This window comes from Dermacentor albipictus, chromosome 2 (genome assembly GCF_038994185.2).
Source record: "Dermacentor albipictus isolate Rhodes 1998 colony chromosome 2, USDA_Dalb.pri_finalv2, whole genome shotgun sequence".
Lineage (NCBI taxonomy): Eukaryota > Metazoa > Arthropoda > Arachnida > Ixodida > Ixodidae > Dermacentor > Dermacentor albipictus.
The window spans coordinates 199,006,651-199,023,790 of record NC_091822.1 but is presented as its reverse complement, the minus strand read 5'-3'; the positions used below and the strand labels follow the sequence as shown (position 1 = coordinate 199,023,790).

At 46.7% G+C, this 17,140-nt stretch overlaps 1 protein-coding gene across 2 annotated transcripts in view; it reads right to left on the bottom strand.

Annotated features, from left to right (window-relative positions):
* Positions 1 to 17,140, bottom strand: part of LOC135904530 (pleckstrin homology domain-containing family M member 2-like) — a 93,410-nt gene that overhangs the window by 67,994 nt on the left and 8,276 nt on the right. For both annotated transcript variants that reach the window (XM_065435338.1, XM_065435339.1), the window contains exons 6-8: positions 14,777 to 15,606; positions 13,485 to 13,554; positions 220 to 378 (exon numbers count right to left, since the gene is read on the bottom strand). In XM_065435338.1, coding sequence (XP_065291410.1) covers positions 220 to 378; positions 13,485 to 13,554; positions 14,777 to 15,606 — 1,059 coding nt within the window. The remainder of the gene's footprint in view (positions 1 to 219; positions 379 to 13,484; positions 13,555 to 14,776; positions 15,607 to 17,140) is intronic.

The window sequence follows — 17,140 nt, the reverse complement described above, 5'->3', positions numbered from 1 at the left end:
CTTCTAATCTTTTAGTTCTATTGTGAAATTTAAAGCAGGCAACACGCATTCAAAAAGCACTGCTAAACAGTGTTTTGTCACATGGTGATGTCCTCAATCAAGTGTCGGCAACAATATTTTGACACAAAGTGTTCAACTTTCAACACTTCAGAAAACAGAAGCATGTTGTGGACCAATGAAACAATTAAGCCTCAAGAGCCAGCAGATTTGTCTACTCACTGTGACCACCTTGACTTCAATGAGGCGCACAGAAAAGTCTCTGGCAAACAGGTTCACCTCAGCCCTCGGTCGAAGTATGTACAGAAATTTGTTTGTCATCAGAACATAAATAGGCTCCAAAAGTCCTTTTCCATCACAGCACTTCCATGCCAGAAACATCTGAATGTGTTGAACAGCAAAAACACACAAAAATAAAAGTCATGCTGTAGTCTCCATTAGGCACAAGGCATAATACAGGATATTGCCAGCTTTCTAATAGTTTATCTCAATTTCGAGGCACATACATGATTGGGCACTATATACTCATTAGATAACTTGCACCTACACTCACTTTAGTGTGATGCAATAATCGAAATTTCTTACTAAAACCAAGGGCATCTACGATATCATGACTATCAACACACTCAAGAACTATGCATTGTGAGAATAAAGCAGATGGGTAAGAATTTTTTTAATAATAAGGCCTTTTTGTTGCACCCCATTCCACAGTTCAAGCCAACTAGTATAGAAAGTGAAAAAAAAATTTAAGCTATAGCCCAGAGTTCAGGCAAAAAGTCTACACAACTAAGCTTGTGTTGATGAGCAACACGTTAACATTTGAGCGATGCAAATTCTGTTAGCGTAAAACCTCGCTATTGTACCACTTCACATAGGACGTAACGCCAGGGCGCACCGAGTAGTCATCATTATCATCATCATCATCATCAGCCTGGATACGCCCACTGCAGAGCAAAGGCCTCTCCCATACTTCTCCAACAACCCCAGTCATGTACTAATTGTGGCCATGTCGTCCCTGCAAACTTCTTAATCTCATCCGCCCACCTAACTTTCTGCCACCCCCTGCTACGCTTCCCTTCCCTTGGAATTCACTCCGTAACCCTTAATGACCATCGGTTATCTTCCCTCTTCATTACATGTCCTGCCCATGCCCATTTCTTTTTCTTGATTTCAACTAAGATGTCATTACCTCGCATTTGCTCCCTCACCCAATCTGCTCTTTTCTTATCCCTTAACGTTACACCTATCATTCTTCTTTCCATAGCTCGTTGCGTCGTCCTCAATTTGAGTAGAACCCTTTTCGTAAGCCTCCAGGTTTCTGCCCCGTCCGTGAGTACTGGTAAGACACAGCTGTTATATGCTTTTCTCTTGAAGGATAATGGCAACCTGCTGTTCATGATCTGAGAATGTCTGCCAAACGCACCCCAGCCCATTCTTATTCTTCCGATTATTTCAGTCTCATGATCCGGATCCGCCGTCACTACCTGCCCTAAGTAGACGTATTCCCTTACCACTTCCAGTGCCTCGCTACCTATTGTAAATTGCTGTTCTCTTCCAAGACTGTTAAACATTACTTTAGTTTTCTGCAGATTAATTTTTAGACCCACTCTACTGCTTTGCCTCTCCAGGTCAGTGAGCATGCATTGCAATTGGTCCCCTGAGTTACTAAGCAAGGCAATATCATCAGCGAATCGCAAGTTACTAAGGTATTCTCCATTAACTTTTATCCCCAGTTCTACCCAATCCAGGTCTCTGAATATCTCCTGTAAACACGCTGTGAATAGCATTGGAGAGATCGTATCTCCCTGCCTGATGCCTTTCTTTATTGCAATTTTGTTGCTTTCTTTATGGAGGACTACGGTGGCTGTGGAGCCGCTATAGATATCCTTCAGAATTTTTACATACGGCTCGTCTACACCCTGATTCCATAATGCCTCCATGACTGCTGAGGTTTCGACTGAATCAAACGCTTTCTCGTAATCAATGAAAGCTATATATAAGGGTTGGTTATATTCCGCACATTTCTCTATCACCTGATTGATAGTGTGAATATGGTCTATTGTTGAGTAGCCTTTATGGAATCCTGCCTGGTCCTTTGCTTGACAGAAGTCTAAGGTGTTCCTGATTCTATTTGCGATTACCTTAGTAAATAGTTTGCAGGCAACTGACAGTAAGCTGATCGGTCTATGATTTTTCATGTCTTTGGCGTCCCCTTTCTTATGGATTAGGATTATGTTAGCGTTCTTCGAAGATTCCGGTACGCTCAAGGTCATGAGGCATTGCGTATACAGGGTGGCCAGTTTCTCTAGAACAATCTGTCCACCATCCTTCAACAAATCTGCTGTTACCTGATCCTCCCCAGCTGCCTTCCCCCTTTGCATATCTCCCAAGGCTTTCTTTACTTCTTCCGGCGTTACCTGTGGGATCTCGAATTCCTCTAGACTGTTTTCTATTCCATTATCATCATGGGTGCCACTGGTACTGTATAAATCTCTATAGAACTCCTCACCCACTTGAACTATCTCATCCATATAAGTAATGATATTGCCGGCTTTGTCTCTTAACACATACATCTGATTCTTGTACCGAGTAGTGCGGCCTTGTAAACATCGGCTCCAGCGTCTTCAAATAATTTTGGTGAATTTTTTTTGCCAAATCCTGGAAAGTTGTGCATCATTCAATGCAGTTTGTAGCAAGGAACTAGCCCATACTGGACTTTTGTCGATAGGTGAGCTTTTCGACAATTTGAGAGACTTTGAACTATTGACCACGTTGTTTGTCGGCTCACTCTAACAGGCACAGCCTAGCGTTGGCGCGGCGTCCTAGGTATGCCACGGCCTACTCGGCGTTGTGGGGCGAAATGCCTGAAGTTGAGATGGTGGAAGGGGGTGAGATTGACCCCGACAAAGCAAATTGCCCCGGCTGGACCATGGCAGCGGACAGAAACAAGAAGGCTCGACCAGGGATTCCGATGTCAACGGCCAGCACGGAGACGCAGAATGGCAAGAAAGGCGGTTGCCACACGGCCATCCCACAGAGTGCGATGAAGCAGCTCGTGAATGCCTCAAGACTCCCGAAAATGCCTCGGGACCATATACGCATCATCACATCAAGAGGAGGCCTCGACGTCACTAAAGTCAGTACAATTCGACTAGCCCAAGCTTTGGCCATGGCGGCGGCCTTAGCTCCAGATGAAATGGGTGGAAACATCTGCCCCAACGCTGCTCAGAACATTCTCGTTGTTTCTACACTGGCGAGGAATAACGTGTGTGCCTACGAGGCCGTTCAGCAGATGCACCTCAGGGAAGCCAGGTACGACGTGGCAGCTTATTTAGCCACCTCGGACAACACATGCAAAGGAGTCATTCACGGGGTCAATGCTGACTTCAGCGATGCTCAGCTGCGGACAATGATTGTTAACCAACAGAAGCCAAAAGCGCTCGAGATGATACGCATCAAGATTACTACGACGGTGGTGGTGCTCTTCTAAGGTACGAGAGCACTGAACTACATCATGTGTGGCGCGGGCATGCTGCCCTGCACGCTATACAGAAGACAAGCAGAAGTGTGTTACAACTGTGGCAATTTTGGACATCAAGCCAATGTGTGCCCGAACCCAAGTAGGAAGAAATGCAGGGGATGCGGTCTAGCCTCCACTGCCGAAGATCATCCGTGCACGTCAAAGTGTGCCATCTGCGGGAGTCCTCACCTCACTGCGGACCGCTAATGCAAGCAGCAATTCCAGCTGCCCTACATAGTACAACAAAGATGACGACGGCGCAGGCGCACCAAGTAGTCACAGGCGGCCCAGCAAGTTCGTTCATGTGACTCCAGCGTGGCAAGCGCGCTTGCACGTGCGCATTAGTTGATGCCAGTGGTTCAAATGTTGTGCCGAAGTGCGCCGCATGCCCTGGTGTTTAAAATGGCAGATGGAGGCCGGTTTGTTCATCATTGTCGTTCGCAGTTTTCTTCGTTATGGCATGGTTATTTTTTTTTTTTGCTTGTGTGTGTCTGGTCAGTAAATGATTTGCACTAAAAAATCATATTATTACGATATCATCGAGCGATGCTCAAGGCACGAGCCACCGCGAGAACGATGACAAAGTAGGTCTGTGCCCTTGGCGCGGGCGATTGTCGGCCTGGCAGTCTGGCTCCAGTGTAAATAGCCTGTATATGGCCTCTTTCATCTCTGTTTTTCCACAAGTAACATTCTGGTGGAGGTCAGCGATCCCCGTCCTCACCACGGAACTCGGGAGTGGTCGTTACATCGAGCTTGTCACCATGCCTCCCGGTGACGAGACCGCCTCTGCAACGGCTTCGGCTTGTCCGACTGGTCCAATCATCACGGATGCCCAACATCGCGACCCTGGTGTGTTCTCTGGCCTGGAGGGAGAGGACTTTGACGAATGGATCAAGCGCTATGAACACGCCAGTGCTAATAACAGGTGGGATCCAACGATCATGCTCGCCAATGTCATCTTTTATCTCGGCGGCACCCCACGCGTGTGGCGCCAAACGCATGACGATGAGATAACCAGTTGGAACAGCTTCAAAGAAAAGCTCACGGAACTGTTCGGCGACCCCATTGGGCACAAGGCTGCCATGAGAAAGGCTCTTGTGTCTCGTGTTCAGACATCTACAGAGCCGTATGTTTCATACATCCTCGACGTCTTGGCTCTCTGCCGCAAAGCTGACGATACTATGTCTGAAGCAGATAAAGTGTCGCATGTGCTAAAAGGCATCGCTGATGATGCTTTCAATTTGCTTGTTTTCGGCCATGTCTCGACTATCTGCGCTATCATCAAAGAATGCCGTCGCCTTGAACAAGCTAAGAGCCGCCGTATCACACATCACATCACACGGCTACCCAACACTGCTGCTAAGTCGACATGCGAGGGTCGACCGCGTCAGACCACCCCCTGTGACGACATAACCCGTATTGTTCACCGCGAGCTCGAGGCCGCCTGTTTGCCAGCTTTCTCCGCGACGCCTCCCGATCCACCAGCAACCACGACTGCGCTGATTCAGGCCGTCGTCAGACAGGAATTTGAGAACATGGGTCTCAACTCTGTGTGTTCATCGTCTCCGCCCACGGTTCCCCAGTTCTCTAACAGCCCTCCTCGTCCCCGGCAGTCCTTTTCTGCCACATCTTGACGCAACCTGTCTGAATGGCGTAGCCCTGGAGTGTGATCGGAGATAGTTGTTCGGTGCATTCATTCGGTTACCGGCGCGCGCGATTGGCCTACTCCGCGCCAGCGTGGGGCGCCGCCCCGTTTTTGGTGACGTCAAAATGACGACACGCTCCTGTCAATCATCCGCCCACCGAGCATTTCGTCCGAACGCGACGGGAGTTGAGAAGTTTGGAGCGATCATACGGCTTCGCATGGCGCGTCTGGTGGATTGGATTGGACCCAACAGGCGGCCTTTTCAGCTGCGGAATGGCAGGTTTGAATCCAATCCATAGTTTAATTCTAGAAAATGGCGCTTTCGTTGGAAACATAGGTTGTTGCGCTGGCGTTTCTAGAGGAAGGAGGAGAGCGGGTGGCGGTGCGAAACGCGTTTGAAGAAATGGCAGAAAGTGAATTCCAGCGTCGTTTTTGTTTCTCGAAACAAATAATTCGTTGGTCGTACAGAGAAATCGACATCATCGGTGCCAGCGAGCCACTGGGATGTTGTCGCTGCCTCTTGAAAAGTGCGCCAGAACCTAATAGTTATAAATTGCAGTAGTCACACGTACTACAATTTGAAAACGTGTTTGGGCTTGAGAAGAAAAAATACATTTTTTAGATAAAGATTTCATTCATTTGGAAGACAAGAAACATTTCGTTTTGTAGTATACTGCCTGCAAGCAGACGACAAACGACAGAAGTGAACTTCCTGGGAGGTCACCGCTTCCTGATTGGCTGCTCTCTCCGCCCTGCTGTCACAAATTTTGCATACTGCAACTTTGTGACGTTGCAGCAACTGAACAGAACGCGTATCGAACAAAATATCTCCGATCGCGCCCCAGATGACAGGCCGAGCTGCTTCCACTGCTGTCGCATCTGCCACATCGCTCGTCACTGCCACAACCGATGGCCACCACCTCCTCGGATATACACCGCCGCTCATTCCCACCCCTTTGAACCTTCTCTCCCCAAGCCACCCGCCATGAACCCATTGCCGCTGATGCTCCTGCCCCGAACCTTCGCTACAGCCGCTCGCCCTCACCTCGACAGCATCAGTCTCGTTCGCCCGAACCTCGTCACTTCTCTCCGTCGCCTATCGCCTCCCGGATCCAGCCGGAAAACTAGGCACTCCAGCTACTGGAGGTGAAGCTGCATTGTCCAACCTGCCCTCAAATCCTCTGCTCACGTTACACACAAACCAAAACCTTCTTGATGTTGACGTTGATGGCTATCCTGTCACGGCACTCATCGATACAGGAGCACATCTTTCTATTATGAGTGCTGCCTTCCGACGACGACTGAACAAGCTCCTCACCCCAGCGTCGGTGCGCAATGCGGATGGCGGTACTGTGCCTATCATCGGCATGTGTACGGCACGTGTTAGCATCGCCGGCCGCCACACTCCTGTCCTCTTCACCGTGATTGCTCATAGCCCCCACAACCTCATTCTCGGCCTCGATTTTCTCTCTGTGCATTCTGCTCTTATTGACTGCTCTTCCAGTAAGCTGCCGATTCTTGCAGGACCTTCTGACGCACCCCAGTGCCGCCTACGCCCCACCGGCTTTATTCGCCAGCCGCCAAAATCAATAGCCTATATTGAACTCTTGTCTTCCCCACCAGTCCCTGATGGCGAGTACCTCGTCACTCCTCTGCCCGACATTCCACTACAGCATGACGTTACCGTGCCTCACAGTATACTTACTATTACCGCGAACCGCACTTTCATGCCTATCTTTAACTTTGGATTGGCAAAGCAAATTCTACCACAAGGCATTTGCCTTGCCAATGTTGATTGTCTCGGCGACCATCCCGTGGCAACTTTATCGACCGATGCTTCTTGCAAGCTTAGCAGGCCCATCGTGCCAGCCTCGACCGCCGATCCCAAGATACAAAAAATGGTTGCGACGGACCTGTCTTCTGCGCAGGCTGAAGACCTTTACCAGGTATTATCGTCCTACAGAGATATTTTCGACTTCGACGATCACCCTTTAAGCCAGACGCTCGCGGTCAAGCATCGGATTCTTACTGGCGATGCTACTCCTATTCACCGATGACCATGTCGAGTTTCTGCGTCGGAACGCCGAGTAATTCAAAGTGAAGTCAACAAAATGCTAGACAAAACATCATTGAGCCTTCTTCGAGTCCCTGGGAATCACCTGTAGTGTTGGTTAAGAAGAAGGATTGCATGTGGCGCTTCTGTGTAGACTACCACCATCTGAACATTACTAAGGACGTCTACCCGCCCCCACGTATAGACGACGCCTTTGACTGCCTCCACGGTTCCAGCTATTTCTCTATTGATCTTCATTCTGGATACTGGCAGATTGCTGTTGATGATATAGACAGAGAAAAAACCGCGTTCATCACACCTGATGGCCTATACCAATTTAAAGTAATGCCGTTTGGATTATGCAACGTCCCTGCCACCTTTGAGCGTATGATGGACTCCTTGCTCCGTGGTTTCAAATGGTCCGCATGTCTCTGCTACCTCGACAACGTCATCGTCTTCTTGCCCACGTTCGACACTCACCTTGAGCGTCTAACAGGTATCCTTAATGTATTTCGAAAGGCGAAGATACAACTTTACTCATCCAAATGTTGTTTCGGCCGCCGCCAAGTTACTGCTCTGGGCCACCTCTTTGACGCTTCAGGAGTACCGCCTGATCCCGACAAAGCTCGCACTGTCCGAGACTTTCCGGTTCCTAAGACAGCTGCAGACGTTCAAAGTTTTATGGGGCTATGCTCGTACTTTCGTCGTTTCGTTTCAAGATTTTGCGGCAACTGCTAGACCCCTCACTAATCTTTTGAAGAAAGGCGTACAATTCTCGTGGGGTACTGCAGAAGGCGCCGCCTTCTCTCGTCTTGTCACTCTTCTCTCCTCACCACCCATTCTCGCCCACTTCGACCCTGATGCCCCTACAGAATTGCGTACAGATGCCAGCGGTGATGGCGTAGATGCCGTCTTAGCCCAGCGTCAGCGTGGCCAGGATCACGTTATTGCTTATGCGAGCCGCCTCCTCACACCATCAGAGCGCAACTATTCCATTACAGAACGAGAATGCCTTGCTGTAGTCTGGGCAGTTGCGAAGTTGCATCCTTACCTGCACGGCCGCCCTTTTTCCGTAATCACTGACCATCATGTTCTCTGCTGGCTCTCATCGCTAAAAGATCCTACAGGCCCGGTTGGTCGATCGGCTTTGAGGCCACAAGAATTTTCATATTCCATGGTATACAAGTCTGGCCGCCTGCACCAAAACGCTGACAGCTTGTCGCGTTACCCTGTTGACGACCCCGACTCCCCCAATATTACCAGTGCTGCTTGTGTATTCTCTGTATCGCAGCTGCTTCATTTTGCCGACGAGCAACGTCATGACGCCTACATCGGAGCACTCGTCGACCGTTTTGAACACTCTCCTGCCGACGCCACTCTACGCCTCTTCGTCCTCCGCAACGGTACTCTGTACCGTCATAACCTTCATCCAAATGGCTCCGAGTTCCAACTTGTCATACCTAAACACCTCCACTCAACCATTCTAGAAGAGCTTCACGACGCACCAACAGCAGGACACCTCGGCGTATATCGAACCTATGACCGTGTACGTCGCCGTTTTTTCTGGCCGGGCCTTGCCCGTTCCATACAACGTTACGTCGCCGCTTGTGAACTTTGCCAACGACGTAAGAAGCCTTCCCAGCCTCTCGCTGGTTACCTGCAGCCGCTCGACATCCCTGCCGAGCCCTTCCATCGTGTCGGCTTAGACCTCAGCCCATTTCCGGAACCTACATCAGGAAACAAGTGGGTTCTACATCAGGAAACTACGTCCTCCGCTGTAACAACCAGTGACATTGTTCACGTCGCCCGACTCAAACCCTACAACTCTCCACGCGCCTTGGATATTTAAAAGCACCGTGACGGCGCTTTTGCCGCAGGGAGGTAGTATTACCATATCGAGCGATGCTCAAGGGACGAGCCGCCGCGAGAACGACGACGAAGTGGGTCTGTGCCCTTGGCGCGGGCGAGTGTCGGCCTGGCGGTCTGGCTCTAGTGTAAATAGCTTGTATATAGCCTCTTTCATCTGTGTTTTTCCACAAGTAACAATATATTAATTAAAAGAAAATGAGACATCCACCCAATCATAGCAATTACCACAAAGGAATAACATACGGGTTCCTCGTAAGGAAAATAACGCAGTTGACGAAAAATTCATTCTGATCCGGGGCTCAAACCAGGGACCACCGCCTTTCTGAGGCAGCCGCTCTACCATCTGAGCTAACCAGGCGGCTAGCAGATGGCAGGGCGAAGTCGAATTTGTTAACAACTTGAAGCAAGAGTATGACGTAATAGTCCTTTGTATAAAACTCTTGCTTTTGCCTACGTGGTCGTGGTCGCCTCTGTTTTGAGTTTCAAACGTATTACTTGCCCAGAAGATGGCACGATCGTCCAGCAAATGGAACAGAAAGAGAACTTTCAAAGGCAATCAGTATTCTGAGCAAATGTATTCATAGACGAACACAGAACACCAATGGGTCACTCAACCAACTCATCTGATGCCGCTGCCCTAAGAAAACTTTGTCAGTGCTTACACACTGAAGACAGCAACTAACAATGCTGCAGCCTATTACAATGACAGTAATTCTGCATGAAAAGCTGTTCTGGAGGTCCTTGGAATTGTTTCAGGTCTGTTTTATAATATTGCCCTCGACAAGATGGACAAAGAGCATGTTGACAGAGCAGAATGCTACGACTGTGCCGAGAGCAAGGAAGGACAACGGATAAAAAGGAACACTAAGAAGGGTTTTGGAGACACCTGCAAGAGAGTCAGCAGTGAAATATATTCTCCTGGGGCATTTTGAGCATCCACAAGCAGTATTCGAACATAAAACTTCAGTTTTCTCAAATTGAATTTTTTATGAATTTCTCAAATTCAATGTACCTTTTCTCAGAAAGTATTCATCTCATTCCAGTGAAACTTTGTACACATGTACTACAACTAGTCAAATATTCTGAACTAAAAAAAAATCTCTGATGATATGAATGGTAACAGTGTAAAAATTTACACTGCAAGAAACTCCCCTTGTGGCTTTGTGCAAGGAGAGATATTTTTTTTGGGGTGCGAACTCCAAAGTGGATATGATATCTCTTCAGTTCAGATGTAACCTATGGGTATTTAGAATAACACTGTGTAATATCATCACATTCCTCTGCATGATTGCAGAAAAAAGGTACATCAAATAATTGAACATACCTGAAATTTTGGGGGTAGGCTACAGGAAAGGCAAGCCATCTAGACACAAACCAAGTGTCTCGTGTTGTACCCAAGAGCATCTTTTGTAAGCGCTTGAAATTTGATGGGAATATCTGCAGCCATTTCTAAAGTATTACGTTAAAACTAAAATGTACTATTTACCCTACCATACCTCCTTAAAAGTCAACAGGATGGATGCACACTTGGCACACCTGGTAGAGGCCAATAACTCCTTCGGGAGGCCTTGGATGTTACCAAAGAGTACTTGAAAGGAACGAGACTCTGTCTGAACTATCAAAGTCAGAACTACTGCTTTATAGATCAGATTACAGGGGCAAGAGACACCCTAACCCTCTCGACTAGATTCCCATTAACCTATACGCAGAATCTGGTCAGATGATCCCCAGAGTCGAATCGGTCAGGATTCTACATCTGATACTAAATGCGAAGGGAAGCAACAATCAAACTGTTGTTCGTCCGCATCAAAGCAAAGACGAAAAACATGCTCCGATTAATCACACAAGTCTCAAACTGTAGAGGCAGCCTCAGTGAGAGTAATCTCCTTAAGCTGTATCATGCACTCCTCATGAGCCACATTAACTACGTAGCATCAAAACTCAACTGGTCCCGCTCGGAGGAGGCCAAAATTGATGCGCTGATGAGAAAAAGCATCAAACGCATACTGGGAATTCCCACTAGCACTAGCGCGGAGCAGTTCTTACGATTAGGGGTTCACAATACCTGTCTGCCTCTCGTGTTCGAAGGCAGGCAGATGCATATTAATGTCTGCAGGTCTGGTCCCTTGGCTATCAATGTGAATGCCATCATGCTCTCTCACACCGTTAGGGCGACCTTTCAAGTTAGCCCTTTCCCTTGGAATGTAAACCCCCAATATAATGCAGCTAGACGCAAGACATGAGCACGATAACTCATTGACTTTATGCACAAAAGCCTGCAGTTAACTACCTATGTAGATGCTGCCCAGTATGGGCGCGCAGATTCATTTGTAGCTGTTGTAGCTGATCCTCACGGGAAAATCCTTAATTCAGCTTCGGTAAGACACACCCCGGTAGCGGCAGCTGAACAGGCTGCCATCACGCTAGCTATGAATGACCCCTCACAGCCTTACATCTACACTGACTCGAGGTGAGCCATACGAGCCTTTCTATCTGGCCTAGTCTCGAAAGAGGCGGCGGCTATAATCAAGCAAAGATCGCCTGATGCTGTTCACACTATCATGTGGTTCCCGGCACACATGGGAACTAATGTACATCCGAGCAAACCCAATCCGAATGAGCTAGTTCATGACCAAGTGCGAGGTCTAAGATTTTGCAATGGTCCTGATATGCTAAGCAGTCAGGATTGTGAGCATAACTCTGACCCTTTACTCTCTTTTCATGAAATAGTCAAACACTCTCAGCTTGGGCACAGGCAATTCCCGCTCCCACACCCAAAGCTAACTAGATCTCAATCTTCCATATTGAGAATGTTACAAACGGTATCTTCCTCTTCGAGAGGAAAGTTTAGCCACTTTTCTCCGGACATCGACCCCCACTGCCCTGAGTGCAATGAAGAGTACTGCTCGTTAGCACACATGCTTTGGCAGTGTTCTGCATTACAAAATGCGCCTTTTAATAAACAAGGGAACTGGCAAGAGGCCCTTAGATGCAGCGATCCCCAGGACCAACTAAGGGCCGTCCAAAGGGCCTGCAAACGGGTGGAGGAGCATGGTCTTCTGGCTCCAACGTGGGAGTGGCCCGTAACTACGACTTAGTAGTTCCTTAGGGCCTTAATAAAGTTTGTTAACTGACTGACTGAATGACTTCACACAGCAGAGCTTTGTTTGTAGCAAACTTGCATGCTTTATGCAGTATTAATGTGGAAAACCCATCAGAGTAAAGATCAACGACCTTGACAGCATTGCTATACACCAGATAAGTAAGCTTGGTCACTATGCTAATACTCATGCCTGTGGGGTTCACAGCAGATGTGCTGCAATATCTGGCATTCTCTTTCCGTGAATTTTCAAACCAGCTGCCACCAATATGCGGCTTCCCATTTGTGTCGTTCATTTGTGGCGAGCTCAGACCCTAGGTGACTAGCCTCGCCCCCGCTCCCCTGTTGTGCAAAAGCAAACTTCTTGTCGCCAGGTGGTGCCAGAATTCTGTGCAACTAAGGGGAACAGCGGAGATAGCGCAAAGAGGGGAAATAATAACAATAAGGATTCTTATAGCCAAGCTTTAAATCTAATGGTTCAGTCAGCTACAACAATATATGTCTGTGCGTACACACACCCAAGCAGACTTGTCGCACAACTAAGCTGCCCTGTCATACATGCATGCACTTGGACGCTCAATGCAGCACTTTGCAACAGGTTGTACAGATGCGCCTGCAGTATACATGGTTAGATCTTGTTAGAACTGTAACATTTATTACAAACCACGAAAAGTCTCGCCTTGCATTATATTTGTGCAAACAAAGCAGATGCGCTTCTACTTTTGGTTTTTGCACCATAAAAATGGTGCCTTAATAATGAACAAAAATACTGAAGCAATCTTCTTACCTTAAGTATCTCTTTTGAATCAACTACACTTACAATGAAGGTCCAGAAACATTGCACATCTTGTCTGGTTCTGAACTGTTTAGTGTAATGGAGTTTTGCACTAGCATAGGCGTGCATAGAAAACCTAATGCCCAGGGCTTGCCAGTGGGAGTGAAAATATAGTAAAGTATGGCCCAAAAGAGGAGGTGTAACAGGGGCAATACCAAAATGCTCGCTCACTTCATGCGCAACACTATGCACACATGAAACATTTACTGGTAACAGCAAACATGAAAAACCGCAACACAAAATTATCTAATACTCATGTAATGCTGCAAAATTCATCCAAACAACAAAGTCAAGAAAATTTTCCCAACACTTATCACATAACTGTTGTGGTAGTAATCACATAGAAGCTGCACATTGTTTCAGAACTCATTTTTAAAGCACCAGTAACTATGCAGGACACTAATTATGAGTCTATTGCTGTAGCAACATTTCAAAAAACTAACAACACACGTAAAACTTCCTTACCTTGTAGAATTTCTCATCATCTGATTCAAATATCTCTAGTGTAAGATGGAGGAGAGCATTATTTTCTACCCTGAAAAAAAAAAATGATTTCACTATTTTTTGTATGTTTCACATATACACTAGATCAGGGGTTCTCAAACATTCTAGCCTTGAGGAACCCCACCTGCCTTCCCAGAGTGCTGCAGAACCCCTGTCTGTGAGGACATCAGCGTGCTTTTACTTCAGAGGTGCCCTGCATGTCCCTACTCTGACGGTCATTGTCAAATATAGATAATGAGCCAACATGCTGCTAGATTCGAAAGTTGCTTTCAGCTTTCGGGACATACATGTTCATCCTCATTCAACCCGCCTGCAAGCTCGAATGAAATGCTTCTAGTGTGGACACAGTGAGACCGTGAATCGCACAGCAATCAGTCTTGAACACCGCTACTGCTATGGCATTTTTTGCGACGATTACCAAAGTACAGAAATGGTGGTATTAATTGTTAAATTCAAACTCTACTGTAAAAAATCCACTGAGGAGGAGATGGCGTCAGATTTCTTCTGGCCTTGCAGAGCTCTAGAACACCGTTTGTGAAACCCCCGAGTTCAACGGAACAGTTTGAAAACTCCTGCACTAGATAGAGACCAGCCATGAGCTCCAATATTTCATTACATGCTCTCAGACAGCTGAGGTCGAACATTCATATTCCCCATCAATTACTGCTACAAACAGCAACAAAAACAGCAACAGCTGCTGTAGCTTTTGAGATATATGCATGCACAAAAAGCCCAGTGATGCAGAGGGCATAGCAGCCCAGAATGGAAGTGAATTTTACACCAGTGGCTGCTTTTCCTTTCATATTTCAAACATGCTCACACAAAAATTTTAAGCTGCCATTCCATCTAAAACATTACATTCTGCATGTGCATTTATCGTATTGAGCGATTATATTTTGTAGGCTTGATTCAGGTTTCGTTTTTACAGTTAGCAGGTAGGTGCTTTGCCAGCTCCACATATATTATGGAAAATATGCTAAAGTGACTAAAATGATTTTTTCTTCTTGACAAGGCATTTCAACTGCAAGCAACCATAGTAGCATTAAACTTCCTGTCTGAACAAATGGAGCTCACAAGCATGGCAAAGAGAATATAAGGCAAGCAAGAGAAAGCAGACAAGTAATGATTAAAAGCAGCATGCACAAGCTCTGAAAATTGTGCATATCCCTGAATAGCTGTGCTGTGCCTTGTTTCAGCGAGAGTAACAGTGCAATCCAAAGCCCCATTTTGTAAAATGTACTCTGTGTGCTTACTTGATATCAAATCCTTCTTTCTTGCTTGTCTCTACGAGCAGTTCTTGTTCAACAAACTTTGAAGACTCCACTGCCTCTCCTTCTGTAGCAGAACCATTGTCACCACTGTCATCACATGTCACGTCTGAGGTGCACTTGCCACTACAATCATAGATGGAAAACACATCCTCATGCTGTTCAGAGTCATCTGTTGTCCTCCCTTCCTGCCTAACTTCATCAACCTCTTCTTCACAGCCATCTGGTGCGCCTCTGTCACTTTCCACAAATGCATAACATCCCGAGTCTCTCATGGAACCAGTCGACTCGGTCATCGCAGCAAAACATGCAACACCAGTCCTGCCCTTCTCGCTGAATGGGGCCCCTTGCGAGGAGTCTACAGACTGCCCTTCAGCTCCAACCAGTGCCCGCCTCAGTGGAGCACACACCTTGCCATCAACATTAGTTGCCTCGCCAGCTTCCAATATCACTGTTGTTACAGCTTCACTTCCAAATGTTGACAACAGCGTTCTTGGTTTAGCAGTACTGTGGCCTCCTCCTTTGCGTCGTGTTATCACAACTCGTGTCACCTCAAGTTCTAAATCAGCTGCTTCACTGGAGTCGGCAGATGATGGTGGAACAACGTCTAGGTTGATAATGCGCCGAATGTGTTCTCGATCAAGAAAGGCAGCACATTCAGCACAGCCACAAGTCTCGGGGACATGCACTTCCTCCGCAGGTGATGCCAGAGAAGACAGCGTGGCACAAGAGACACGAACACTCTGGATGCCCGAGTCATCCTCACGAGAGCTGGTCGAGCTGTCTGTTGATGATATGGTCATCACAGAAACTCCCTGTAGCCAGGTGATGGGAAGCATTATTAGTTATTCACCCTATACTAGCGTTTCAGCACTAAAAGCTCACACTCAACTTGACGACTTATCTCATCGACGCAGAATTGCCCGCCTCTCACTGCTGCACAAACTTTATCATCATCCGCACCTTCACCGTATCTTTGAACCAGCGACAGCCTTCTTTCCACAGACAGACCATATCTTCAAGAAAAAACGCATCAGTTGTCACTCAGCTAACTATGCTAACTCCTTCGTTCCCCGAACAGTTGTTGCATGGAATAACCTACCATCATACATTGCTACTCAAACTGATTTCGCAACCTTTCACGAACTTTTACGTAATAGTTACATGTAAATATCCATCATGTATTGTTTCTTCATACGTTGTTCAATGTATTATTGTTTTCATCATTTGTCTTACCGTTATGCGTGCACATTGTACTAGTGTATTCATGTCTCATCAATTTGTTAAGGTGACAACTGAAGCAGTTTCGAGTAACACCTCGTTTTACTTCTTTAACATTGTGCCTATTTAATTCCCTTAATTTGTTTTCTCAGACAGTGTTGTATTTTATATCCGAGTTTCACTTGACTAATGTATTTTGCATATTGTTTTACTTGTGTATTTTGCTAGACATCGTACTTTTGTGTTTTCTTTTTAATTTTGTATAACTTTTGTGTACTATAGTTGTTTTTTCTGTAACGCGCAAAGCTCGCATTTTTTCATGTATCGGTTCCCCCTATGTAATACCCCTTTGGGGGCCTTTAGGGTATTATGAAATAAAAAAAATTGAAATTTGAGAGACCAGCCATGAGCTCCAATATTTCATAACATACAATTAAGACAACTGTAGCCAAACATTCCTGTTCCATGTCAATTGCTGTTGCAAGCAGCAACTGTTGCTGCATCTTCCGAGATTAAGCATGCATGACAGCTCACGTACCCAGACCCCTCGAAGCAACATTCTGCTCACGTCACCCAGTGGCAGGCAGAGAGCGCGTTGCGGCTCTTTGGTCCCCATTGCAGCACACTGGCTGGGTGACATAAGCAGAACCGGCGATGAAGGTGCTGCAGCTTGCCAGTTTCACTTTCACTCGCTTTAACACTTGAACTTCATCGCGCCACATTTTCGCAAGTACCACATTTACCCAAAATGAATGAATATTTTTTTTTGAAGAAAATGGGTCCGAAATTGCCTGGACATTACAATCAGACACGAAACCAAAACCACGTTCACGGCGTTAGCAACAGCCTACCATCAGACCAGTCAGACGCAGAGTCACCGTCGTATGTTTTTGTGAAGGTCGCTGTGGGTTCATTTTGAGCTTGACTACAATCTGGAGAGGTACTCTTCGTCAATAACTTTCGCAAGATTTCGTGCAACTCGGCATCGGATGCATTGGTTAACACAGCTGCCAGCGTTTTTGGCGCTGTTCCAAGCTCACTACCGATGCACAGTGTCAGGAACGCAGTCAGCTGACTACTTCAACAAGTGCAATGCAAAGAGACTTAAAATTTCTTAAAGACTTAACT